Here is a 26,370-nt window from a genome sequence, read left to right as displayed (position 1 = left end):
AAAAAAAAAAAAAAAAAAAAGAAAGAAAGAAAGAAAGAAAGAAAGAAAAATGTAGCAGGGGAATATGGATTTGCTTAAAATGCCAGTGAACTCTGGGATCAGTGTTAAAATGTAGCACCTTTATGGAGTCATCACTTTGTTTTACCCTTTACATGGGTCATGGCAACCTTACTTGAATGTTAGTTGCTCCATTTTCCAGTAGGTGAATGAGGGCTTAGGGCTGAGAACTCTTAAAAGAATATTAAGCCCTATATTTAGCCATTCATGACACAATTTAGGAATTTAGATATTTTGGAGTAACTTTTTATTGACTAGTAAAATACATGCAAAAAAAAAAAAATGCAAGGCCCTCAGTGTAGAACTGGATGAATTTTTCACCATAGAACCTGCACCTACCCTAAAATAACACAGCTGAGCACTCAGATTTACTTGTAGTTTCTTTAGGGCGATTTATCTTGAGCTTGTGACTTAATAATTCCGTATAAAGCACAGGCTACTAAATGTAATAGTTCTATTTTTGGGAAAATATTTCCCAAATATTTTTCTAGATCCTTCTGCCCATGTGGTAGGTAGGCTTTTCTGGAAGCCTTCCCAATGATCAAGTGTTGCCTGCCGTAGATCTCACTAGGAGGGCCAGGAGGGGGTTAGCAGTGCCCTTACGAAGCAAGTTAACATAGCGTGTGGTGAAAGGTATCCTGTGTTTGTTTTCTGAAACGTTTACTGTTCTCTTTGCCATTGTGGTTTCTAGACTTGGTCAGCGGGTGGAATAATCTCAAGAATCAAATCATACTCCTTCCCAAAGCCTGGCCACAGAAAGGTGCTAAAGCGTCCCTGCTTGCTGTCCCTGACTAAGTGGTAGGACTGACCCGCACTCAGCTCACGCCCTCCCGCCTGCCCTGTGTGTGCCCGTCCCGCCCCCTCCCACCACCCCGCTTCCCTGCCTCTGTGCTGTGTGTAGCCTCGTCCACACCTTCATCCCCGGGCAGCCCACGCCCCACGTGCACACTGTGCTTTTCATGTGGGTCCTCAGTCCACTTGCTGGAAATCCATCGATTGTGATGTGCTTTCTCCACTCCAGTTAGCTTTAAGTCAGTGTAGTCAGTGGTAGCTAATTCTCAGGTTGCAAAATCTTTCCACAGATAGCCAACTTAGTTTTGGTGGCCAGAATCATCTGTTGCAGTGTTCTGGTAATTGACTATGTAAATGACCTTGTGATGGAGGGGACACCAAGGTTCCGTGAGGTCTGCTGCCCGGTGAGGACCTGAGGGTGTCACGTGCACAGTCACTTCATTAGGGCTGTGGCTGACACAGCACCCTAAATGTAACATGTAGAGAGGACATCAAAACTAAAGCTATTGTTCTTTTTTTGAGGCAATAATGTTGACATCAGATTTCTGTAGTTTGCTCTATAATTGACTTTTCAAGGAAAATAGAAATAAGTCATTTTTTAATGACTTATTTCATGCACCCCTGCCCCCAGAATGTATGTATAAAATGTATGGATTTCTTTTTTTTATTATTTATATCATTGTTGGGGTAAAGTTGAGTCTTTTATTAATATTTTTAGTTTTTATATTAACTGGTGCTTTTCCAAACATTTTAGCATATAATTGGGCACCAGTTCATGAAGTAGATTGCCTAAAGTACTTACTTGAAACGACATAAGTACAAAGCATGAAAGCCCAGAGTTTTACTTGATAATAATTTTCCAAGCTGACAGTCATACTCAAGAGGTTCTTAATCTGTTGACCTTAAAACAGAGAAGTAAGTTTCACTCAGCATTTGAGATAGAGAAAATGTTTTAGTAGATCTTTAGAGGACAGGAGAACATGTCTCAAAATAACTGAAGATACGGTAAATACGACCATATAAAAATAAAGAAATATGTGCACGGATAAGAACTGTAACATCATCAAAAGAGAAATAAGAAACTGGAAATAAAGTATCAGTAATGGTAACACGTGTATAAGGTGAATGGCTTTAATGGAGAGAGATTCTTTAAATCAGTAAAAAATCAACGATCTCATGGGATAATGGGCAGAGAACATCGGTAGATAGAATAAAGTAAAGCAAATATAAATAGTTCTTAAACATGTGAATGTCGTTCAACGTCATAATAAAAGAAATGCAAGTTAGTACGATGATGTCCAACAATGCCACCTATAAAATAGATTCAAATAAAAAAAGATTGGTAACACACCGTGTAATAGCAAGGATGTGAGGGGTGAGCACTTTCACACTTTATTGGAGAAGTGTAAAATGACACGTTCTATAAGATAGGTGATTTTGCAAAATTAAAAGTACATATAACTCAACTCTGCCATTTTATTTCTATGTATCATACAGATGTTCTTGCATTTATATGCAGTCATGTACATATGAAGGTCATTATTCTAGCACTGTACAATTGACAAAGTCTGGCTAATAGTTTAAATGTATAGCAATAGAAATAAAACCAGTTACAGTAAAATTGCAACTTTGAGAGAAATTTATTAAGAGCAGCTGCATTTTAAACTTTTCCTCAGAAATCAGTAACATGGGCAGCACCTGTAGCTCAGGGAGTAGGGTGCCAGCCATATACACCCAGGCTGGTGGGTTTGAACCTGGCTCGGGCCAGCTAAACAACAATGACAACTACAACAAAAAAATAGCCGGGTGATTTGACGGGTGCCTATAGTCCCAGCTACTTGGGAGGCTGAGGCAAGAGAATTGCTTAAGCCCAAGAGCTGGAGGTTGCTGTGAGCTGTGATGCCACAGTACTCTACCCAGTGTGACATAGTGAGACTCTGCCTCAAAAAAAAGAAAAAAGAAATCAGTAGCATGTTTATACTGTAAAATATAAAGGAATTCACCTAAGGAATACAAGTACTGGCAGTCCTTCAGTGATTGAAACTTAGTGTTAGCCTTGGAATTTTCTTCTTTGCTGCTTTGAGTCCATAACCCTGTCCTTCTCTTAAGGAAATAGGCAGAGTTTGGACAATAACATCCCTGAAAACTTATAGCTTTTTAGCTTCACACTTCAAAGGCACATTCTCTAAGAGGATTAAAATGATATGTGTCCCAGCCTTTCCAATTGAAATCCATTTTTCATGTTTTATTCCCATGTATACATTAATAATCGGAGTATTTTAAAACTTACTCTGTCAGTTCAACAGAGTGATCATTTTTTTCTCTCTTGCTCACTTCTGAATCCCCAGTTTTTAAACCAAGGGACTCAAAGAGTATTTGTCAGATACGTTTTCTATTTGCATTTAAGTGAGCAAGAAGTAAGGGAGCATAGCGTATAACTGAATAAATTATTGTTATTATTGTGGAGTGATCTGTTATTACCTGAGTTTATAAAACGTGAAGAAAAAATTACCAGTTGCTCTTTTGGAAAGTTGAAAGCAAAGGTACAAAGTGCCATCTAGTGGTGTCCCGCAGGTTTGAATTCTGTGTTGAGTATTGGCAAAATGAGGCCAAAAAGGAACCGTGGACAATTCATTTGCACCTAGTTTATTATGCAGAAAACATGACACTACTGACTGGGACTGCACAGACCATCAAATGCAAACAGAAAGAACGATGACAAACAATAATAATGTGGGCCAGAGGCACATTTTTCGTTAAAATTAACATTGCATTACATTTTTAATAATCTATACTTTTACAATTTGTCATTATGCCTTTGTGCTCATTCTTCACGAAGTTCTTAAATTCTTCTTTTCAACCGAGCATTCACGCCCAGAGGTTGTTTTTGTTGTTGTTCTACTAAATGGCATATTCATGCAGTGCTTTGGGGAAAGTGAAATGTGCATTTTATTTCTTCATCATTATCATAAAGTAACCACTGTTTTTTTAACTGAATCAGTAGGAAGCCTCCCTATTCTCTGACTAACCTCTACAGAGAATAGTCTTCCAAGCATGGTGCCATCCTTTGTTCCAATCCCATCAGTTACAGAAAGGAGTAGGGGCAGGTAGCCAGGGGCTCGGCTAGGAGGGAGCTGGCGCGGTGCAGTGAAGGGCAGGCCAGTTCTTTCATAATCATAAGGCGGTCTGTGTAGGGCAGCGTGGAAATGAAGCCCTGAGCTGCCTTGGCTGAAAGTATGGAGCCCAAACTTCCGAGGGATATCCCCATTCCGTTTCCTCATCCATACGCTAAGATAGAGTAGGCAACAAATTTTTCAAGTCTAGCAGATTAGAGTCCCCATGTTCATCCCTACTAATCCTTACTTTCTCTTGATACCCTACTGTCATTTTCAACATATTTTTATGACCCCACTTCCCCACCGGAATCATATGTTAGGTAATTACATAATTGCATTCTGGTTTAATTGCAACAAGCCTTTTTAAAGTCTTCCTGCCCTGGAGAACAGAAGTGAAATCACAGCACACATCCTGTAGTCCTATAATCATATGTCAATGTTTAAAAAAGATTGTCACTGGGAATTATCCATGCTTATTTCTCTCCATTAATATGAAGACTTGAGAGAGAGCTTAATTTTCAATCATATTAGTTTTATACTTCAGGCTTAAGAAATGTTCTTCATTCATTCATTTTTGCATTCATTCATTCAACACATTTTGACTGAGCACCCGCCATGGGCATGGCACAGCTTCCAGGGCAGCAGTGAATGCCTGCATCCCCCAAAACTTATATTCCAACTTCATTCTTCCTGGATCATAGTTATTTCCGTTAAGTAGGTCAGGAGGAGTGCTGAGATAGTCTGTAAGAGATGGATGCTTCTGTACCCCTGTGACAAATCAGGGCAGTCATTAGTTAGTCTCATCCAAAGGGTGGGGCCCCTGTGTGGGGGCCTTCCTCTGACAAACACAGACAGCATGAAAGGAGGGAGTCCAGGGGGCAGGGCATTAATGGCTAGGGGTGGGAGTGGCACGTTGTGACTTCATTATCTGACTTGGCTTTGGGGCTTCTCATACCAATAGAGCAGGCAAGGAGTTAGTGTGTGCTGTGAGATAAGTGACTGTGCCATGTTAAGCTTCATGTCTCTGTTCCTTTAAACTTCTATAAAATCTGGCAGCATCTCATTTCTTCGTGGCCAGTGTTTGGGCACTGAGAAGGGACGTGGACATATGAACTTGCTACTCAATTCACATCCAAACAGAAGGGTTCAAATTATGGTTTTACTGTGAACTAAACTTAGCGATAATCTGGTTTTAATTGGGGAGTTAAAATGGGTCAGGAAAACTCAAGATAAAGAGTTTCCAAAGGCAAAGTCCTTAGGAATAAAAGATGTGGATGTTTTTTCCCCCTGATTATTTCCTGGTGCCAATTGATGTTCCTCAAATAACCAGGAAGGCTGCATTAGTAACAGCCAGCAAGGCTTGGTTTCAGGCATGCTTCCATTTCCTGCTGTGGGTCTGAGGAAGAATTCCTTCCCTCCCATCAGCAAAGAGGATTCCACATGGCATGGGGTCCATGATTATCACTATTAGCAGCAGCGGTGCTGTGGCCTGGGTGGGTGGCAACTGGTCTGTGGGGCCATGTGGCTCACTGACCACCCTCTGACATCCACCCAAATGTTGCTAGATCTCCACTGCAGATAAAGATGCTGATGGCGCCTAGGAAGGCATACCCATGTTGGAGTTAGGGAGCAAGTGGGAGCAGTGGGTGGGTGTTATCGTTTTCCTCTTTAAATAACCTCCATGTAACATGAAATTGAAGAGCAAGAGCTTAAAGGAGGAAAATGAATCCAAGGGGAACACGAACATCCTCAGTATCTTTCAGAAGGATATGAAAGGATGTGTGTGTAGGGTGGGAATCTTACCTGGAAAACTAGAATTAACTCTCTCACCAGACCCCCCAAGGGGCTGACGGTACCTCTGGAATTGTAGTAGCATGAGCTTTATTTAGACCTTGCAGAATCCAAATAATGGCCCGAAGAAAGAGATAAACTGTTTTCCTCCTTGTCTTTCTTAATTCTTTCCTCTGTCTTCCCTGCATAAGTTAAAATGTGATTATTTGGAAATGGAAATAATTACACAGATCACCTTTCCAGTGTACTGATGGAGACAAATGACCTGTTGTCTTTGTGTGCTTTAGGCCTCTCCTGCCCAGGGGAGCCGGCCAGACAGTACTGTGTCATTCAATCCTTATGAGCCAGAAGTAGCACCCTGGACTGCAGACAGAGGTGAGAGGTTCACTTTTATTCACTGGACATTGACAGAGCAAAGCGTGTGATCACTTGTAAGTTTGTAGGCCTGGCTCACAAATTCATCCCCCTGCCAGAGGATCAGCCATGGTGATGCTAATGTCTAGCTAGTGGCAGGTGGCAGGCATCAGATGCCCAAGAGCAGTGGCAGGGCTGCTGAACGAAATGGTCTTTGTCCATCTCCTTCATAATAAATTAGCAGCATTGAAAATGTCCGTGGCACCTCCTCAGAATTTCTCCTCTTCCGTGACATGGGTGCTAATCTGAGTTCACGTTTACATGCCCGTCACATCCTTGGAAGGGTGAATCCCCCCGAGGGCTCCTGCCCTGGGCTGTATGTCTCCTGACTGCTTTGCAGGCCCTCAGAGGGAAGCCCTGCCCATGGACACGGAGGTGTACGAGAGCCCCTACGCCGACCCCGAGGAGATCAGGCCCAAGGAGGTCTACCTGGACCGGAAGCTGCTGACGCTGGAAGACAAAGAGCTGGGCTCTGGTAACTTCGGCACTGTGAAGAAGGGCTACTACCAGATGAAGAAGTAAGTCTCTGCCAGACTTGCCCCAGGCGGCTCATGCCCCACCAACTCCTGAGAGCATGCCTGTGGCACTCACCTGTTCCCAAACACAGAACGTGGCCTGGCAGGGCTAAGCCCTTTGTCATCAACATTATAGGTTTTGTCAACTTCTGGTACGATTATAACAAAAGCGACTGTTATGTGTATCAAGTACGGATAGAATAGCTTATGTTAGTTTAGAGGTAACACGTATACCTTGTAGAAAACTAGTGAACAGAAACAAGCCGAAACCCGGGAAGAAAAGACATCACATTTGTATCACCCAAATGCTAGGACTATTAACTGGTTATTGTGTGTGTGTCTTTTAGATCGTTGTATGCACATACGTATATGGATTATTTAATTCATGAAATCATTCAATGATAACGGTAGTGTTTTCACATATTGCCTTTGGTTTTTACAATTGTGTCTCATTCTTCTTACTCAGAAAATTCTTGATTCCAAATACCAGTAGTGTAATTATTCACTAGCTTTATTTTATGATTTCAAATATAACAATGCATAGTATATATAGCAGTTACAATTGCTGAATGTCTAAAATGTTTTTGCATTTCATTTGGTCTTTGGAAGGCATCACACATGGAATGTGTAGTAAGAATACCAAGATCCTTTTGAAACAGACCCGCTCTCAGGCTGGTATGATACTAGGACAAATGTGGTTAGGTGTAGTTGTTTCATGCTATTTTAAATTTAAAGGATTTGGTAAGAATCTTTTTCATGGGTAGGTAATTTATGTGATTAAAAGGTCAAAAGCATAAACAAAAGTATATACATGCACAGAGACTCTTGCTTGCTAGGCTACCCTCCCCCTTGGGCCTGTGCATGTGTGTGTGAGCACAGATATACACACATGTACACACACGTACACACACGTACACACACACACACAATCCAATGGGCCCTGATGCTTATTTTAAAATATATGTACATACTTCACAGTTATTTTATAAAATGAATATAGATTTTCCTGTATTAAGGCTTCGATTTACTTGCTTTGCAAAAGGCTGTGATATTTAATTCTTTGGTTAAAAATGTAAATTAACATAGACGTGACTGTGGATATATATTTTCCACTAGAGTGCTTGGGGACAGGAGAGGCTTTCGGGGTCAATTTGGGGCAAAAAGATGTCTTTACAATATAGTGTCTTCCAACCAACAAGCACGGCACCCCTTCCACTTAACTTAGGTTTTATTCAACATTTTCAGGTTTCTCCCAGCACAGTTGTTTAGCTTTCAAATGTATTTAAATATATGCTTTTTAAGTGTATTAAATTTAAATGTACACTCTTAAATTCTATACTCAGAAATTCACTTTCAACTTATATTAAAGAAATTAAAATTCACATTTGTTATGCATACTCTGAGATGGGACATCACAAGATGTCACAGGAATCTTGGTATTAATATACTGTAGTTGGTAAGGTTTATTTGAAAATTCCTTGACTGTTGCACAGTCAGGGATTTTGCTTGGTCAAGGCATCCTTCAGTACCTTCCCCATCATTCCCTTGAAGTGATGGGGACTCGCTCTCTATGTCTATAAAACGAGAGGATTCGGGTGGAAGGGGAGTCGCCCATCGCAGGCTTCTCAAGACACATTTCCATTCTGCCACACATGTGTCCAGGAGACTGTTTCTGCACAGGGATTGTATGTCACAGATGATTATCTAGAAGTAACCCATGGGGGAAAGTGTTCATGTGTCGTGATTTCTTTTGCAGGGTTGTGAAAACAGTGGCTGTGAAAATACTGAAGAATGAGGCCAACGACCCAGCTCTCAAAGACGAGCTCTTGGCGGAGGCCAACGTCATGCAGCAGCTGGACAACCCGTACATCGTGCGCATGATCGGGATCTGCGAGGCCGAGTCCTGGATGCTGGTCATGGAGATGGCGGAGCTGGGTCCCCTCAACAAGTATCTGCAGCAGAACAGGTACCGGGAGGTGCTCCCGAAGGCACAGAAGTGGTGGACCTTGAGAGAGGGACAAAGGGAGGCGTAGTGTTTGGACCCAGCTCTTTTATCTCTTGTTGCTTAGAGAAAAACTCTGTTTGAGGATTTTGTCTTTCTTCCTTTCCTCCCTCTGTATTGGCACAGTGAATCAGCCTCAGAATGTCTTGACAAGAAATCTCCCCTCACCAGGAAGAACATTCTTTAAACAAACATTTAAAAGAAACATTTTCCAAGGGATAGCACTATGTCTTACATACGTCTGGCTGATGTCTAAGTTCCTGTGACTTCTAAAAATAACAGTTACTAAGCCAGGCACAGTGGCTCAGGTCTATAATCCTAGCCCTCTGAGAGGCCAAAGCAGGTGGACTGCTTGAGTGCAGGAGTTTGACACCAGCCTGAGCAAGAGCCAGATTCCATCTTTACTAAAAATAGAAAAAATACTCAAGCTTAGTGGTAGTTCCAGCTATTCAGGAGACTGAGGCAGGAGAATCACTTGAGCCCGAGAGTTTGAGGTTGCTGTGAGCTAGGCTGACGCCACCCACTCTACCCAGAATGATAGAGTGAGACCCTATCTCAAAAATAAGTAAATATTAAAAATTTTAAAATATCAGTTGCTGTCAACTGACTCCATCCATCATCCACAGAGATCATACTGTGTGTATCTAAAGCTTTTGCTGAGACCGAGAGCTTATTTGGAATAAGACAGAGTAATAACCACCAATTGTGTCTCTAGCAGGGAGATGTTGCTACTCTACTTTCCAAGTAAGAAATAGAAACTCAGGGTTGGTTTTGTGACCTGCCTGATACTAACTGGGACAAGGATTTGAGCTGGTGCTTGGCTATCTGTGAGCCAGGGCTGAGCCAGGGCTGAGCCAGGGCTGAGCACTCTGTCCTCTAGCTTCTAGTGCAGCTCAAAGCACACTGGGAAAATCAGTCTTGTTGAACACTGAACGGTGTCGGTCGTAAGTGGCTGTATGCTAACAAGGTTATTTGTCGCCATGGGTGATTCCTGTCATTTAAGAATGTGGAGTGCATGGGCTCAGCTTCTGTGTGTATGGGGAACATGGAGTGCCACCTGCTGCAGTTGATAACACTGTTCTGACTTCCAGGCAAGTCAAGGATAAGAACATCATCGAGCTGGTTCACCAGGTTTCCATGGGCATGAAGTATCTGGAAGACAGCAACTTTGTGCACAGAGACCTGGCTGCCAGGAATGTGTTGCTGGTCACTCAACATTATGCCAAGATCAGTGATTTTGGACTTTCCAAAGCTCTTCGTGCTGACGAAAACTACTACAAGGTAGGCACGGCTCAGCTCACGGGAAATGTGAAAGTCAGGTCTTCTTTATTTTATTATGGTAGGGATTCAAGAAGCAATTTTACTAATCAAGAATAACTATCTAAACTATGTTCTGATTAAGCCTTGATTCTATTATTTAAAAATTATAAATACCCTAATATAGCACACCTTGAGATTTACTCAAAACCATTTCCTCCCAGTTATGTTTCATGGAACAATAGGAAGTGGAAGGTTTTTCTGTTTTTGTTTTTGTTTTTGTAGTTTTTGGCTGGGGCTGGGTTTGAACCCACCACCTCTGGTATATGGGGCTAGCACCTTACTCCTTTGAGCCACAGGTACTGCCCAGTGGAAGTATTTTTTATTAGAAATATTTTTTTATTTTTACATACACATGTGATTATTAGGTTTCCTGGAAGTGGAAGTATTAATTGATATTTCATTTTGAGAAAAGAAGAACGGGATGCTTTTGTTAAATTACTTTGGAAGCAAGGGATTGGAAGGGTGATTCTGGCAGGACTTCCCTGAGCCCCTGCCTGCTATTCAGCATTGTGAATCTCAGCAGAGGTTTCCTCCACTAACCTGTCAAACCCGGTTCATCCAGACAGTCCTTTTCCAACAAAACAAACATCCAACAGCATCTTGTGGAACACATACACAACATATAGTCTGGAATATTCTATTACACAATAATCTTTTGACAACACCTATCTAGTTAGAAAATGAAGATGAGAACTGTCAAATAAATTCTTCACCTTCTTCCAGCTACACCATCAGGGCACGGTATATCTCTGATACATTTGTGGAAATTGTTCTGTTGGCTCACTCCGGGAGAAGTGAAGTTTCAACAAAGTCAGTTTTGGAAAGCAAAGATCAGGGTGATTACATAAATGGGATCAGAAAAGAAATATACCCCATAATTTGTTAGGGCAGAAGCTCTTAGGAATTAAGAATGAACTTTCAACAAAACATAAAATGGAAATCAGTCCTGGGTACGGGTTTAGATCTCCTGAAAAATAATTTCAGGATGAGCACCTCACTTGCTGATGTGACTTTACCCTTCTCTGACACTTCAGATGCCCTGATAACAACTAAAAGAAGGGACAAGAGACAAGAAAGCCTCATTGTCATATCCACTCAACCACAGGGTACACATAGGGTCCCCCAACTGGAAAATGTTGGGGTTGGGGCTCCTGGACTGAAGAGGGTAGCAAGGACAACCCTGCAGGTCTCTAGCCATGTTCAGAGTGCTCAGAAACGATGACAGACCCCGAACGTCTAACCAGTGGGTGGCAGGATGGGGCTTGGGTTCCACACCCAGCAGTAGCTGGAAATGCCCCCAAAGGGATGATACCTGTGTCCCCTTCATCTGGCAGAGCTCCAGGGGGCCCGCAGAGCAGGAAGAAGCCCCTTAGGGGCGAGTGAGTGAGATGTGGGGACTGCAGGGAATTGTGGCCTAGAGGAGCAGCATGAGGACATGCTGGGGAAGGGGGTCGGTGTGACTGGATGCACTGTGTGGAGGTCATCTCGGAGATAAGACTGAAACAAGGATGCAGAGAGGGGAAGGAAGAGGGCAACATGAATGTCACTGCTGTGTAACAGTTCCCGTTAGGAGGCCACCACGCACTTGTTTACTTGGAGTCCTGCGGCTCAGGCGGGGGCGTGGGGATGGTGCATCTCCGGTCATGCAGTGAGGTGGCCCTGGGGGTGGGCAGCAGGATCGTTCCCACTCTGCTCACACAGAAGGGACCGACTGGATGCTTGCTACGGTCTGGGATCTTTGCTGGCTATTGGTGGCACACCTGCCCAGTGGCCCCTGGGCTTCCTCAAGGCGTGGTACCTGGGTCTCCAGAGCCAGTTACCCAAGAAGCAGGAAGTGAGGCCTCTAGGCTCACAAGGCCTGGGTGCAGAAACGATCTCAGGGTCACTTACACCTTATTTTGCTGGTCAGAGCAGCCACAGCCCACCCAGATTCAAAGGTGGGGGGCTAGACACTCCGCCTCGTTAGAGGAGGAGTGTCAAAGAACTTGAGGCCAGTTTTAAAACTGGCACAGATACTAAAGGGCATATGAGTGAAAAGTGAGCCAGAACATCTCTGAAAATAAAAAAAGGGGGAAAGGCCACTCCATCAATAAAACCATGTTAGAAGCCGCGAGAAGAGACTAAGACTACTGAAAAGACAGGCACCTGGTTGATTTCCTCATGAAAACAAAGCAAAGTGAAACGGAAAAAAATAAAAAGTGAGACAAGATCAAAGAGAAATGGAGGCCACCAAAGCGAATGAGCTCCGGCCCCTGGAGGGCTGTGTGTGGGTCTGCGCAGGAGCATGAGCCGCATGAGTGCCCTGGGATCTGCAGCTCCTGGCAGTGCAGACACACACACTCGGTGGTGTGCATTCCCGAGTGGTCTGTCATAGCAAACCCTGGAGGCTGCTGATGGCCTCTCAGCGGGGGCCTGGGTCAGCCAGTCGAGCAGATGTGTGTGAGTGCCCAGTGCCAATCCTTCAAAAGTGACTTCTTTATGTGCACGTGTTGACCTAGAAATGTGTCTATAGCACATGCCTAAGTAGAGAAATAGAAAAGGAAAGCACAACAGCCCCTGGTTTTATTCCCCCCACCCCCAGATATCTATTTCCTATTTACGTGTGTATCCAGGGTGTTCTGGAAGGGTGCAGGAAAGCTGGGGGGGGGGGTGCCTCTTGGAGGAGGAGCTGGAGTTACTGGTGGAGAGGGACTAACTTTTCAGCATAGTGTTTGTCAAAGGTTTGCCTCTTTGTCAGTGTAAACTTCAGAGGAACGTTGAAATAACACACATGAATCTATAGTTACAGCTTCTGAAATCGAAATATCAAAAAAATGCACACGATGGAGACAGAGGTGTAACCACTTGTGTCATTTAGAGAAGTGTCAGGGCACCGTACAACCTCCAGACTGATGTCCCGAATTTCTCATCACGTCCCACTATAGTGCCATAAAGTCAGTTTTCACTGAGACCCCTGCCCCATTCCCCCACAAGGACTTCTCCCAGGTGGAAGGGTGAGATCAACAGGAGGTGACAAGACTCACCCTGTGCCCCGTGTGCCCGAATGGCTAACCTGAGTGGAAGGGTTTGTTATGTCCCGTTTTGATCCTTTGCTAACAATAGCTTTTTCTTTTTAATTAGGGAATTAGAAAGTTTAAATCATTTTGTAAATGACACCAATAACTTATGTCAAAATATTCTTGGCTGAAGACTGTGGATGAGTAAGCAGGACTAGTTAAATATACTATGGACAGCCTGGTATTGACCATAGCTGTGAAGGAGCCTCCAGGCTGGGCTCTTCATATGTGCCCCATGAAGGGGTGTGTGGCCAAAGAAAGAGGTGGCAGGAAAAGACTAAATGACGCCAGCATTAGATCTGAATCTCAAAAATAGGTATAGAAATCTTTTTGTTTGTTTGTTTACTTTTTTTTTTTTGGAGACAGAGGCTCACTATGTCGCCCTCAGTAGAGTGTCGTGGCATCACAGCACACAGCAACCTCAAACTTGTGGGCTTAAGCGACTCTGTTGCCTCAGCCTCCCGAGTAGCTCGGACTACAGGTGCCCGCCACAAAGCCCGGCTAGTTTTTGGTTACAGTTGTCAGTGTTGTTTAGCAGGCAGGGCTGGCTCGAACCTGTCAGCCTCCGTGTATGTGGCTGGCACCCTACTCACTGAGCTACGGGCGCCAAGCCAGGTATAGAAATCTTTAAAAGAGTGTTTACGATTTTAAGATTCAGTATTATTTTTTATGAGAGGGACTTTACCTAACAAAGGCAATCAATGCAACCTGGTTCTTTGTACCCTCAATGAATCTCCAACAATTAAAGAAAAAGATTTAGTATTGCTTTTTAAATTCAGGCAACACACCACATGGGTCATGCTCTTATTCCTTGTTAAGCTTGTGATAAAATAACACATAACATAAAATTTATCATCTTAATCACATTTTACGTGTATAGTTCAGTAATACTAAGCTCATATACATTATTCTGCAACTAATGTTCAGAGTCTTTTCATCTTGCAAAACTGAAACTCCATACCCAGTAAACACTAACTCCCCATTCCACCCTCTCCCCAGCCCCTGGAAGCCACAGCTGCACTTTCTGTCTCATGAATTTGACTATTTTCGGTCCTTCATATAAATGGATTTACACAGGATTTGTCATTTTGTGGCTACAGGGAATCATGGCACCGAGCACATGGGTATACACACTTATTCTTAAAGGAACGTCTCCATCTGCTTTGCCTTCAGGCCCAGACCCACGGGAAGTGGCCGGTGAAGTGGTACGCCCCGGAGTGCATCAACTACTACAAGTTCTCCAGCAAGAGTGACGTCTGGAGCTTTGGAGTGTTAATGTGGGAAGCGTTTTCCTATGGGCAGAAGCCTTACCGCGTGAGCCACTCCCCCTCTGTGTCCTCACTGTGCGGCCATTAGAGCAGAGTAGCACCCCATCGTCTTCCCAGGACCTGGAAATCATGAAATCCGCGCTCCTCTCCGAGCTCCCTGGCAGGAGGTGTTTTGCCCATCATGTGTCACAACAACCAAGAACCGCATAAACGCATACCCAAATCAGCATTCATTAGGGTTGAAACAGAAATCACAACTGTTTGCAGTGTCATATTTGCAACCCAGCTGCAGTTTTTAGATCTTTTAATCAAAATATATGTAATGAAAAGGGCATGCATTCCGGGATTTAGCTCAATGAGTTTTCCCAAATGAAACCCACTCATGAAAGCAGGTGAAGGAGCAGAACAGAACCCAGAAGCCCCAGTGAGCCCTTCCCAGGGGCGACCTGTCCAACGCTGCCCTCAGAGATTAGGTGCCCCTGTTTTCTGTTTCACATAATTAAAGCGGTACAAGGTGCACACCTTTGGGCCCTGGGGTGGGTCACTTTGTCTCATTGGCTTCATCTGAGAACTCTTTCATTCACACGCTCCTGTGTATCCTGTGTGTTTCAGGGCATGAAGGGAAGTGAAGTCTCTGCTATGTTAGAGAAAGGAGAGCGGATGGGGTGCCCCGCAGGGTGTCCCAGAGAGATGTACGAGCTGATGAACCTGTGCTGGACATATGAGTGAGTACCCAGCACTTCCTGTACTTTATCCAAATGCTCTGCTGACAGGTGCAATGGCTGGGCATTAAAAAGAAGTATAACCTCTGTCTTTTCAAGAATGGGGAAGGTGTACCCTTCTAAACAAATAATGCAGGGACTGGCTCCGTTTTGTGAGCCCTCACTGCCAGGCCCAGGCACTTGCAAGCTTTAGAGTCTGAAGAATGAGTTTAGATCCATTCTTTAATCCAAGTATCCAAATTACACTGGGGGTGGGGGGATGGGGTAAGGGCAGGCAAAGTGAGAAGTCTAGGGCTACACGCCATTTGGGGCAATAAGGGATGGTAGTCTGCTCCGTAAGGGAATGTTTGACTGTCCTGATGCCCTTTGGCCAGCTCACAGATGGACTGGCTGGGGTTGCCACCCTGTCCTTTCAGCAGTGGCGTGAGTCTACCCTGCTGCCATCACATAGCTTATTTTGCCTACTGGATCCTCGGTGCTGGTCATGCTTTTAATGTACACAGTGCTTTGCAGCTGAGAATTACGAATGTGTCTTGGCCCAGGCTCCTCTCTGGCTCTCTGGCCCTCTGGCCCTAAAGGGTGCACACACAACCCAGACAGCTCAGAAACAACATGGTCTGTGAGAACAGAGCTCTTATCCTGATTGAACAGTTTACAGAATCAGGTTTGCTCTCGGATACAGCTGACATTTCTAAAGCATTGGAAAGTCAAGGGATAATCCCAATAAATGCTTCAGATGCCACCTGGGTTTCTGAGACCTTCAGATGCCACCTGGGTTTCTGAGACCTCGCCACTCCCAGAGCATTTTTCTACCACAACTGGGAGTGGCAGTGAGATTCTCCTTCTTTATCTCAAAACAACCCAGGGGCAGCCACACAGGTAAAGGGCAAACCCCAGGCAGCTATCTCCCTGCTCCTGCTGCTGCCATCCTGCTGGGAAGGACCTGGCCAGGGCCTCTTCAGGGCCAAAGGGGCCTGCCCAGACCCTGTGGCATCTTCTCTAACTCGGAGTGGTAGTGCTAAAGAGATGGCAAAGTGTCAGCAAGGAAGGAATGTTATTCATGGATTTTAGGGGGACATCCATTCCTTGACTCTTGACTTAATTCTCCCCATGCCCAATCTAGAATGGTCAGAACCATCAGTACGTAGAACCCATCTGTTTTTGATGCTATTCCCCAGAGGAGCAGCACCGGCCCCGGGGACAGCAGCCCTTGGCCACCCGGGCCCTGTGACCATTTACTACAAGTGTTCTTTAGTCCTGCCTGCAGCTTCCCTTGAAGGCTTCACTTCCCCGAGGAGGGTTGTGGGTGGACGTTAAATCATTCCGAAACAAATGCAAAAACTTATAATTAAAACGAACTCCCAGGGAGAGAGTTAAAATCAGCGTTTTGCATTTAATGTTAATGTTGACATATTTACTTGTTGGTTGATTGTTTCACAGAGAGGAGTGAAGGGTGGGCACAGGAGGGTGATTGGGGTCCTGAAGAGGTGTCAAGGAGACGTTCCCAGCGAGGGAGAGAGCTGCTGGGCAGGACACTGTGAGGGCTGCTGGGTGTCCTCAGCACCTCTGAGTCTTCTTGTGACTTGGGAATCAGGACCAGGGCTGCAGGGAGGGATGTCCTTGGGGGACACACACAGAGTTTGTGCTGTTGTTTCCAGAAGGATCCACCAGGGAGAGGATGTAGAGGCAAAAGGGTCTCATCTTGGTGATTCACTGGAGTCAGAGCAAAGTAGGGCAGTCGTCTTCCTGGAAGGGGACACCCTTTGACAATGTGTTTTCCTGCCTGGAGAGTTATAGGCAGGCAATGTCATTTCCACCTGGCTTCGCGGAATCAGCTCCTGGGGACAAGCCTCAATCCAACTGAAATAGTGAACAGCCCCTTTCCCAGTTAGAAATGACAACACTTTATCAAATTCTTCCAACAAAGCTATGCTTTTGCAGGTTAAAGATTTTCTAGTAGTGACCTCAAAAGGGGAGTGGGACAGGTGTTCAGATACTTTGTCTAGACATAAGTAGTTTGATAAGGTACAAATGAATTTAAAAAAAGATTTCATGAAGCATGTCTAACAGGGATGATTCAGAAGCACCAGGGTTGTCGCCAAGGCTCTCTGGAGGTGCTGGCCTTCCCATCAGTTGTGGGTGTCGTCCTCGGGGGGCTTCACAGGCCCTTGTCAGGTGATGACAGGACCCTGAGTGTGCACGAGTCATCCTTCCCTCTCACTTTGTGGAGAAGAAACACCATGTTCCAAGTAGTACCTGTGCAGGTCACGGACGGAGGTGGTATGAAAGCCCGGGAGGAAAGCAGGGATCAGTAAGGGAGTCCCCAGTTGTTTTTTCCAGAGTTGAGTCACAGTCAGGTAATTAAAGACACCAGTGGGAAAAGCCCTTGCAAATGGAGTAAAGTGGAACTTTTGATCCTGAATAGTCTGTAATGGCCTCCGCCCCTCAGGGAATCTCGAGACATCCTCTCTCAGAGCCAGGGAGGGTCTAGATGCGGCTCAGAGTCCTGTTTAATGATCAGTAAACCAAGGCACCGTGTGACTTCCTGGGATGGCTGGTGAGGTCTGCCCTGAGCGGCACATCCTCTGAGAGCCGGGCATTCACAGAGTCTGCCTCTGCCCAGCCCTCCCAGCCCCGAGCTGCACAGAAGCACAGAGCCTGCCCTGTAAGATGCAAGGCAGGCGTTGGAGGAGGGCAGGGGCGGAAACAGTAAGCTAAGAGCCAGTCAGTGCTGCGTGCTGCCGGTGCCTGAGAAGGCCGTGAGTCTGCTGAGAATTCAGACCGAGGAGGGCACCGAGCCTGGGGGATGTCACAGGCATGTTTGGAGTTCAAGGGCCTCTCACATTGAAGACTTTGCCAGCTGTTGCCTGGGGCACAGAAGCACATCAGAGTTTCCAGACTGTGGCAGATTCAGTGAAGGGACTATAAATGCCCCCTGTATATTCTCTGAGTGTTTGCTTTTTATATTTTTCCTCCATGGCAAACAGCCACCTTCTCCAATGTGGTAGAAGGATGGAGGGAAGGGAGAGAGAGAGAAGACGGGAAAGGGGGCAGAGAGAGACAAAGGAAAGAGAGAGAAGACAGACAGACATATACACTTTTCAGTGGATCACTGGACACACCTCTCTTGATGCCCTCACACCCTGAGCCCTGCAAATGAGCACTACCCGCCGCTCCCCCCGCAGGGCTCACCAGGCTGGGCTGGCTGGGCTGGCTGGAGGCTGGAGTGTTGCTAACCCAAGGTGAAGCACGTTAGCCCCCCTCTCTGAATGTATTGTTCTGGGTTGTGATAGAATGTTCTAGAGCAAACTACTGTCTAGGCTGTTTTTACTCACATAATCTGACACCAAATGTGTGGGTTTTTACCCCATACCAACAAATTCTCCAACTTTTTGGATAACGATCGGGTGTCCTGCAACCAATTCAATTCAATCCTGACTACCGGTCAGCACACACCCTCCCTGCAGGTTGAGGGCTCAGTCCCACAAGACTGCCCCTCTCCTGCAGATGCCAGGCACAAGCCCCAGGTTGCCACCTGCACGTCTGAGAGCTGTCAGGGTCCCTGTGCTCCCCCACCTCACACCTGACACTTTGTTAGAACAGCTCACAGAGCTCAGGAAAGTGCTGTACTTGTGAGGCCCACTTTATTACAAAGGACATTTAAAAGGATGCAAATGCACAGTCAGATGAAGAGGTCCGTAGGGCACAGTCCACAGGGTCCTGAGCACAGGGTGTCTATCCCCATGTTGGGGTGCCCTGCCTTCCTGTCATGTGGATGTGTTCACCAACCCAGAAGCTCTCTAAGCCCCATCATGTAGGGCTTTTTATGGAGGCTCCATTCCATAGGCAGGATTGATTAACTGGTCACTGGTAATACCTCAGCTTCTAGCCCCTCTCCCCTCCCTGGAGGTCTGGGAAGTCGGTTTCCCCATCCTAAAGCTACCCAGGGGCCTACCCAGAGCCACCTCATTAGCATGGACTCAGATGTGGCTGCCCTTCCAACCCCAGGAAATTCCCAGGGTTTTAGGATTCTGTGCCAGGAACCCAGGATGAAGACCAAATCTGTATATTTATTATCACACACACTGGGGACTTCAAAAGAGAATAGAGAATGACGGAGAGAGGGATAGCGCATACTTCTGCTAGGGGTCCAGACAGGCATCCGTTAGGAGGTGGCATTCAGCTGAGACCTGCAGGATGAGAAGGAAAGATCTGGGCTGTGGGGATGAGGGCAGAGGAGGAGAAGGGTCCCCGGGCTGGAGAGGCAGGGCAGAAACTGTGTCACTCTCCTGTTGCTGAAGCCCAGCTTTGCCCTGGCTTCCTGGAGGCAGCCTCTACACCAACATAAAGGAGAGGTGTCCTAGGAGACCTGTCCAGGTGTCTTTCCTAGTGCCAAATCTATATTCTTCTTCTCCCACAAGTGTTTGAAATCAGAGGATTCCCCCACCCGCTTGGCTGCTGGGCAGGCAAACCCTCCAAGCAAGAGTCACAAGCACCCCTTGTGCTCTTGGTATTCCCACAGTTAGAGGAGAACCTATTTTGCAAAGATGATGAGGTGCATGCTCTTTGCCCATAGATGGCCGAGAGCAAGACAGAGGCTGACCCTCTGGGCAGACACAGGTTTCTTCAAAGGCTCTTTCCTGCCCCCTGCCCTTGGCCCCCACATCCTCTCTCAGAGCCATAGCCTGCCGTAGTGGAGCCCTGGGAGGCCTGTGTCCCCAGCCGGGACTGCAGATGGCTGACTGTGCTAGTGGATTTGAGCAGTTTTATCATGGTTTTGCTTGCTCTTTGAAAGCTGTAGGAGAAACCATGTATTTTGATACATTTGACAAAACTGCCTCTTTTGGTTCTGTAGAAATCACTCTGCTCTTACACTGATGAGTGATTCTTGGTTCTCAGGCATGTTCTATGCATCTAGGCTGAACTATAAGAAATCGCAGTCACTGTGGGTCACTCTCCAGCTATTTTAGACATGGACTTTGTAATGGTTATAGGTGGACAGTTTCCCTCAGTTTAGCCTCACATTCCTTTTCAACCTCACATTCTATTAGGCAATTTTATCCATTTGCGATAAATCCCCAAATCTTGCAAAATAAGAAAAATAACTTCTAAGTGAGGATATATTCTCAATGTTTTAATACTTCCTTCCAACTGATCCAGCTAATGTGTCCATGTTAGAGAAAACAAGACATCTGTAAATGTCTATTGAAAGATCACCAGTTGTTAAAGCTTTTACCCCTAGTCTACTGACATCAATACCTCCTTTGCCAACAGTGGTGGGGAGGCCTTGCTGTGTAAGATGTTTACAGACAAGGCCTGAGTCTCTGCTTCTTGCATGAAAGGTTTGGATCTAATAAGAACCCATTATCAATGGTCTTTCTTCAGATACTCCAGAGCCATCGATTGGAGTGTAGGTAGGGAAGAGTTCAAGTTCTGTGTGTATTTTTTTTCTTAACAAGAGTGAGTCAAACATTAAATAGGTATATAGTACATTTAAGTATTTTCAGGCACCTTCTGTTTTGCTAGAATTACAGAGAGCCTCTGAATGTGGGTTTGAAAGATATTGAGTTCTGGTGTGAAACTTCTCCAACTCTAAGGTGGACAGGAATCACTTGGCCAGCAGGTTAAAATGAAGGCTAAGTTTAGGTCTGGGTGGGCTGGCCTCTGTTTCCACAGCCTGCTGGCGGCCCAGGGGCTAGGTGCCCGGATCGCTCCATAGGTCACAGTCCCAGGGTTAGCCACCAGGGGACGCTGTCACCAGTCCTCTGTACCTGCAATGGGTGTGTTGGGGTGTAGGCCACCTATGCTCTCATGTAGCATTCTGGTGGCAGGCTGCAAAGGATAACTCACCTCTCCCCTTTTCAGGGTGGAGAACAGGCCTGGATTTGCAGCAGTGGAACTGCGGCTACGCAATTACTACTATGATGTGGTCAACTAACAGCTCCTGTCCCTGCCCATGGCTGCCTGTGATCAAAGGAGCAGAAGACAGAAAAGTGTTTTCAGAGTGACTGATTCCCAGTGTTCCCTCCCCTCTGCCAGCTGGGAGAGTGGCCGTGGAAGGGACATGCCTTGTCACCTTGAGACAGCCCTCCTCGAAGCAAACCTTCTCCCAGAAGAAGTACAGACCAGAGGATCAGAGGGGCCCACTGGATTCATTTGTTCTCTCGTCCATGTGATTTTCATGACAGGTTATTCTTAGGACCTGTTTCCAAATCCCTTTGTGTCTTTCCCCTTCTCTGGGTCCTGGGCTGTATGTGAGGGCCCGGCAGGCCCAGACGCATTGCCAGGTGGTATGCAGTACTCTCGCCCAAGTTGGCATTTCCAAAACATCCAGGGATGCTGTCAGCGCAGGACCCTGAGAGGAGGGGCAGAGGGGAAAGGAAGAGGAAGTTGCTGCCTCCAGATCATGGTTCTGACAGCCTGCAAGACTGGTCCCTGGCCACTGAAAAGCGTTTCTGATACTAAAAGTACTTTGAGGCTTAAGAAAGAAAATCAAGCTTGACCAGTGCTATTTCTAAGCATTTGGCCAGTTAAGAAAGGACAAAACAATGCCTGGATGCTGCTTTTGCTCTTTGCTGTGGGACAGAAGACATAGAACCATGTGAAAATTGAGGACTGTTTGAATGAATGAGCCTGGCTCACCGTCCCCCAACACCCACTTCCTGCAGACTGCCTTAGAGATTGTTCTTGTATGGGGACTGGTGAATAAAGTTCTGTGTGGAGATTGCACAGGGACGAAGGATGCCCGGGACCCTGTGCTTGACCCAAGATAGCAGAGCACTTCAGATTGTCATCTCCCTAGCATTGTCCACACTTCCTCCCCTCCACAGAGAGGGTCCAGCCAGAATCCCCTTTCTCTGTGTCTGTAATGGAGGGTAACACACCATCCAGTCCATCCAAAGGGGAGTTTCTAAAGAAAGTATGAATTCACAATAAAGTCAAAGACCCTGACCCCTACCCACAAGCAGGGCTTACTGAGTGTGACTTTGGCTTGAGGATGCAGACCTGAGAATCTTTTTCTAGTCTAATCTTAGCTAATCCTTAACTCAATGTTTGACCTTATGAAAATCATCACCCATTTATACCAGTTTTGCCAGGGCCCTTGAAAGTTAGAGATATTTAGCCACAATTCTTATGTCAGTAGGTATAAGAACTTGGACCTGGCCCTTCTTCAAATACCTGAGACATTTTAAGGTGCAGTTTAAGAAAATGTGTATGTAGCCACGGGCAGCAGAGGAGGCCTCCTAATAGGAGGGTGGGAGTGAGGCATGGGGAAGGGGACATGCCGGTACCTTTGCTCAGCCATGGAAGACAGGAGTTACCTGTAGAAAGTATGCTAAGAAATCTGCAGAAGTCATCTGTGCTTTTTAGAATCATGCTGCTGGTGGTTTAATCATTTTTGTTTTTCTGAGCTATAGTCTCACTCTGTTGCCCTAGGTAGAATGCTGTGGTGTCATATGCGTGGCTCACAGCAACCTCAAACTCTTGGGCTCAAGAGATCCTCTTGCCTCAGTTTTTCTATTTTTCATAGAGATGAGGTCTTGCTTTTACTCAGGCTGGTCTCCAACTTGAGTTCAAGCAATCTGCCTGCCCCAGACTCCCAGAGTGCTAGGATTATAGGCGTGAGCCCCTGCTTCCAGCCAGTTCAATGATTTTATTAAAGAGAAGAACCCTGAGTGTTGAACATGCTGAGCAGATTCTCAAAACTAACATAGAGTCCCTGAAATTAAAAAGGTCAATGACCAAATCACTGGGGGTCAGATCACAGACAGGTGCGGAAGCATGAGAGGGAAGGCTGAGCGTGTGGGACACGGTGAGGTGCGGGCCGTGTTGGAGAGGGGCAGCAGGGCTGGATTCTCGGTACAGGAAGGCACTTTTTATTCCCAGAGTGTGTCTTTGACTCAGGCCAAAGAGGAAAGAGGGCACACATATGTAGCTCACGGGAAAGAGGGCACACATATGCACCCAGTGTGTGGGGCTCCCTTGCGAGTGATCTGCTCGCTTCTGAGCAGCACTCCCCACACACTGTTGGCATCGCAGGCACCCAGAATGGTGCTGAGCAAGGGGGAGGCCAGTGTCTCGCCTCCCTGGAGGGGGCCTCAGCCAGGCAGAGGTGTCCCTGCTGTTGGACAATCTCTTGGGCCCCCCACCTGGGAGATCAGCTTTCTGTGTGCAGAGTCCATACTGTGACCAGCACAGGGAAGTCTTGTCTAGTGAAAATCATGTCCTACAGGCAGAAATAATTCCTTTCCCTGGATCACAAAGGAGAGCAAATAGGGAAAAGCATCTAAATTAAAGAATTTATAATGTGAAAAGGATTCAGTTTGGAAGGTTGGATAAAGGTCTCTGTAGCCTCTTCTGGAGTGTCCAGCCTGGGCTGGCTCCGCACACGCATTGCCCTTCCCTCTGTACAGCCCAGTTTTTCCCTGAGGCTGGGTTCATGCCATGGGCCTTTTACCTACTTGCCCTTTTTTAGCAGGAAACAAAGGAACAGACAGACACACATATGTCCCTGGCTGGCATCATATTGTCTGCAGAGGCCTGACTACCTTGTCCCCCAGCAGGGAGCAGTGTTTCTACACTAGAAAACAGTGTGTTCCACGGTGAAGATCATTGCACGTGGGTTTCCATCTGGACACGTCCTACCCTGCACTCCTCATCCTGCTTACATTTGCCGGATAGTGACTTCACACTGACATCAGCCGCCGACCACAGGTCCACCCAGCTTTCCCCTTGCAGAGGCAACTGCTGGTCTCCAGGCCTCCCAGCCTCCCTGAGGCTCCTGCCACCAGGCGGCCATGTGTCCTGCTCCCCATTCAGGTCTGAGCAGCTACGTTTTGTCATGGGACATTTTCTTAAACTGTGGTTCTTAATAAAAATTTAAAATTAGCTTTGTTATTTCCATGAAGTTACCAGGATATGATAGGTCATACAGTCAAATGAATAGTGTCAAACAGGATTGTCACAGGCACAGTGTCTTTCTAAGATGTTAAATCTCCTGCCCTGGCCTGAAAAGGCGGATGTATACAGGCTCCTTAGAGGCACCTGTGAGCTTCTGCCATACAGAGGTGACAGGTCCATCAGGGAGGGCCCTGTCCTGCCAGAAAAGGTCTATATTTTCTGTTCGTGGGAAGGGAGCTCGCATGCCATTCAGCTGGGGACGGTTCCAGGAATGCCTTTATTTTTTTAGCTAAGCATTATTTTACCAAAGCCATGAGTCATAAGACTTTAAACTTTCACAATCCTGGAGGTCTTTTAATGAGTCATTTTTGTGTAACTATCACCAAACTGTGGAACAATGAGTGAAAAGTATATATTGTTCATAAACACTGCTCCCTCATTCATAAAGCTAAAGAGCCCGTGCAGATACTGATTGATCTCCACAGATCATATCAAATGATAGCGTGCACTTCTGGAACCCTCCGGGGCTGAGGAAGCCTGTTGAAACCAGCACAGTTAACGCCCCCTGCTGGTGGACAAGGTGGTGGTAACCGCACTTTACTTCATTTCTTCCCCGACACAGCAGCTGGGGGAAGGTCTCAGCCCCAGAGAGCAGTGAACAGGTAAGGAAATTCAGGGACTGTCACTTGCCAAGAAAATCATTTTGCTAAATTAGAATCCTTACCAACTAGGTTGTCCAAGGAAGGAAAGTATTTGTCAAGGGAGAAGGCAGTCAACCGCACGAACTGCACAGGAAATGATTTTTCAGTGTCGTAATGAACCCAGGGGTTCTAGGTAACACCCACAGCAGTGGCTCTTCTTGGTAAAGCACACCTTCTGGAGCCAGGATGTGTCCCAGGGATCACAGTGAGCACTACTGTGCTGGCCAGCGGCCCGGGGCAGACAGACTCAAGTAGCAGCGTCTTGTCACTCTGGGCGCTGGCCAGAGCTGAGGGACATCATCTCTCCTCACCTTCATCTTGTTCTGTGAACACTCAGCTATGAGGGAAAGAAAAAAAACAAGATGCTCCACTGTGCCAATCCTGTTGCCTAAACTGCCGGCCTCAAGCTGAAAGGAAACCCCGACAGAGATGTGAGCTGAAGACCCCTCGCAGAGACAGCAACAGACCTGAGTGGTTTTCACTCGCCTCGGAAATGAGGCAGACCTCCCAAGATGGGAGGATTTAAGCTGAAGGGATTCATGAGAAGAAAAATAATGCCCGGCAGTGAATAAATGGCCATTTTAATTGGTGTCTTTTCTGTAATCAAAACATTTAGGCACTTGTTCATTCTAGAATACTCTTAAAAATTAATAAGCTATCCATCACTTAATGTTTTCTATGACATTTTCTCTTAGTGACATCCCACTACTTTGTTCATAAGCCCTAAATAATAGTTTTCCATGGGATACTTCTTTTGTCTAGGGCTGGGGCTTCCCCTAAAGTGCTGGTGGGTTCATTGAATTCAGAGTTTGTACCTCTGTGTCCCAGGACGTGGAACCCACACAGTCCGCGGTTGGCTAGTGGGACCTGTATTTTTTTGTAATGTCTTGTCGGGAGTCTGTGTATGCCTGTGTGTGTGCGCACGTTCTGTGTGTGGTGTGCTGGGGGTATGAGGTATCCTGATGTGTGTCTCTGTGTCTGGTGTGTGTACGTTTGCAGGCATATGGAGCTGAAGACCCCTCGCAGAGACAGCAGCGGATATGTGTTGTGTGTCGCTGCGTGAGTAGGTGTGGGGGTGGGTTATGTGAGAGGGGGTCTATGTGTGTGTATCTGTGTGTTTGGCATGTGTGCATGTCCATGTGTGTATCTGTGTGCAATGCAGGATGTGCGAGTGGGAAGGTGTCATATGTGTTTTTTGTGTATGTATGTTGGGGGTGTGTACAATTCGGTGTGTCTGTGTGGCGTGTGGGAAGATTGAGGGAGTATCTGTGGTATGTATGCGTGTCCGTGTGTACCTGTGTGTTTCTGTGTGTGTGGTATGTGTCTGTTACGCAGGTGTGTTTAGCCTTTTATTTTTCAGATCTTTTTGTAATCCTAATATTCCTCTGGATGTCAAATTGACCTTTATTCTTAACCAACTTGATTGTTGCTTTCTCCCTTCGGGAGATGGCCTGCAGACAGGGCTGCTTGCTGGTGTTTACAGCAGGTGGCCGTCCCCAGTGGGAATGGGGTGAGGCCTGGGCGTCCCAGGGTCTTGCCTGTGGCCCCTATAGCATTTATGCTCCTGAGGACAGAGATGCTGCCAGAACAGCCTGGCCTGGAATCTGCATGGAGACCAAGGCCTCCCATCTCTGAAACAGATCTGCGGCACCTCCACAGAGTGGGTGTGGGCCCAGCCTCATGGCTTTATTTCATATTCCCAACCCATGTCCTCG

At 46.2% G+C, this 26,370-nt stretch overlaps 1 protein-coding gene across 4 annotated transcripts in view; it reads left to right on the top strand.

Annotated features, from left to right (window-relative positions):
• Positions 1–22,017, top strand: part of SYK (spleen associated tyrosine kinase) — an 86,083-nt gene extending 64,066 nt beyond the window's left edge. For 2 of the 4 annotated variants that reach the window (XM_012808385.2, XM_023516263.1), the window contains 8 exons: positions 749–817; positions 6,044–6,131; positions 6,511–6,688; positions 8,442–8,651; positions 9,779–9,968; positions 14,237–14,377; positions 14,944–15,056; positions 20,919–22,017. In XM_012808385.2, the coding sequence (XP_012663839.1) occupies positions 749–817; positions 6,044–6,131; positions 6,511–6,688; positions 8,442–8,651; positions 9,779–9,968; positions 14,237–14,377; positions 14,944–15,056; positions 20,919–20,991 (1,062 nt within the window). In that variant the 3' untranslated portion in view covers positions 20,992–22,017. The remainder of the gene's footprint in view (positions 1–748; positions 818–6,043; positions 6,132–6,510; positions 6,689–8,441; positions 8,652–9,778; positions 9,969–14,236; positions 14,378–14,943; positions 15,057–20,918) is intronic. The other 2 variants (XM_023516265.1, XM_023516264.1) reach the window with 1 other exon arrangement.
• The last annotated feature ends 4,353 nt before the right edge of the window (positions 22,018–26,370 follow it).

The sequence above is a fragment of the Otolemur garnettii genome, unplaced genomic scaffold, assembly GCF_000181295.1.
Source record: "Otolemur garnettii isolate 467f Iridium unplaced genomic scaffold, OtoGar3 scaffold00088, whole genome shotgun sequence".
Lineage (NCBI taxonomy): Eukaryota > Metazoa > Chordata > Mammalia > Primates > Galagidae > Otolemur > Otolemur garnettii.
Note: the sequence above shows the minus strand (reverse complement) of the source record. Positions and strands in the feature narration are given on the sequence as shown.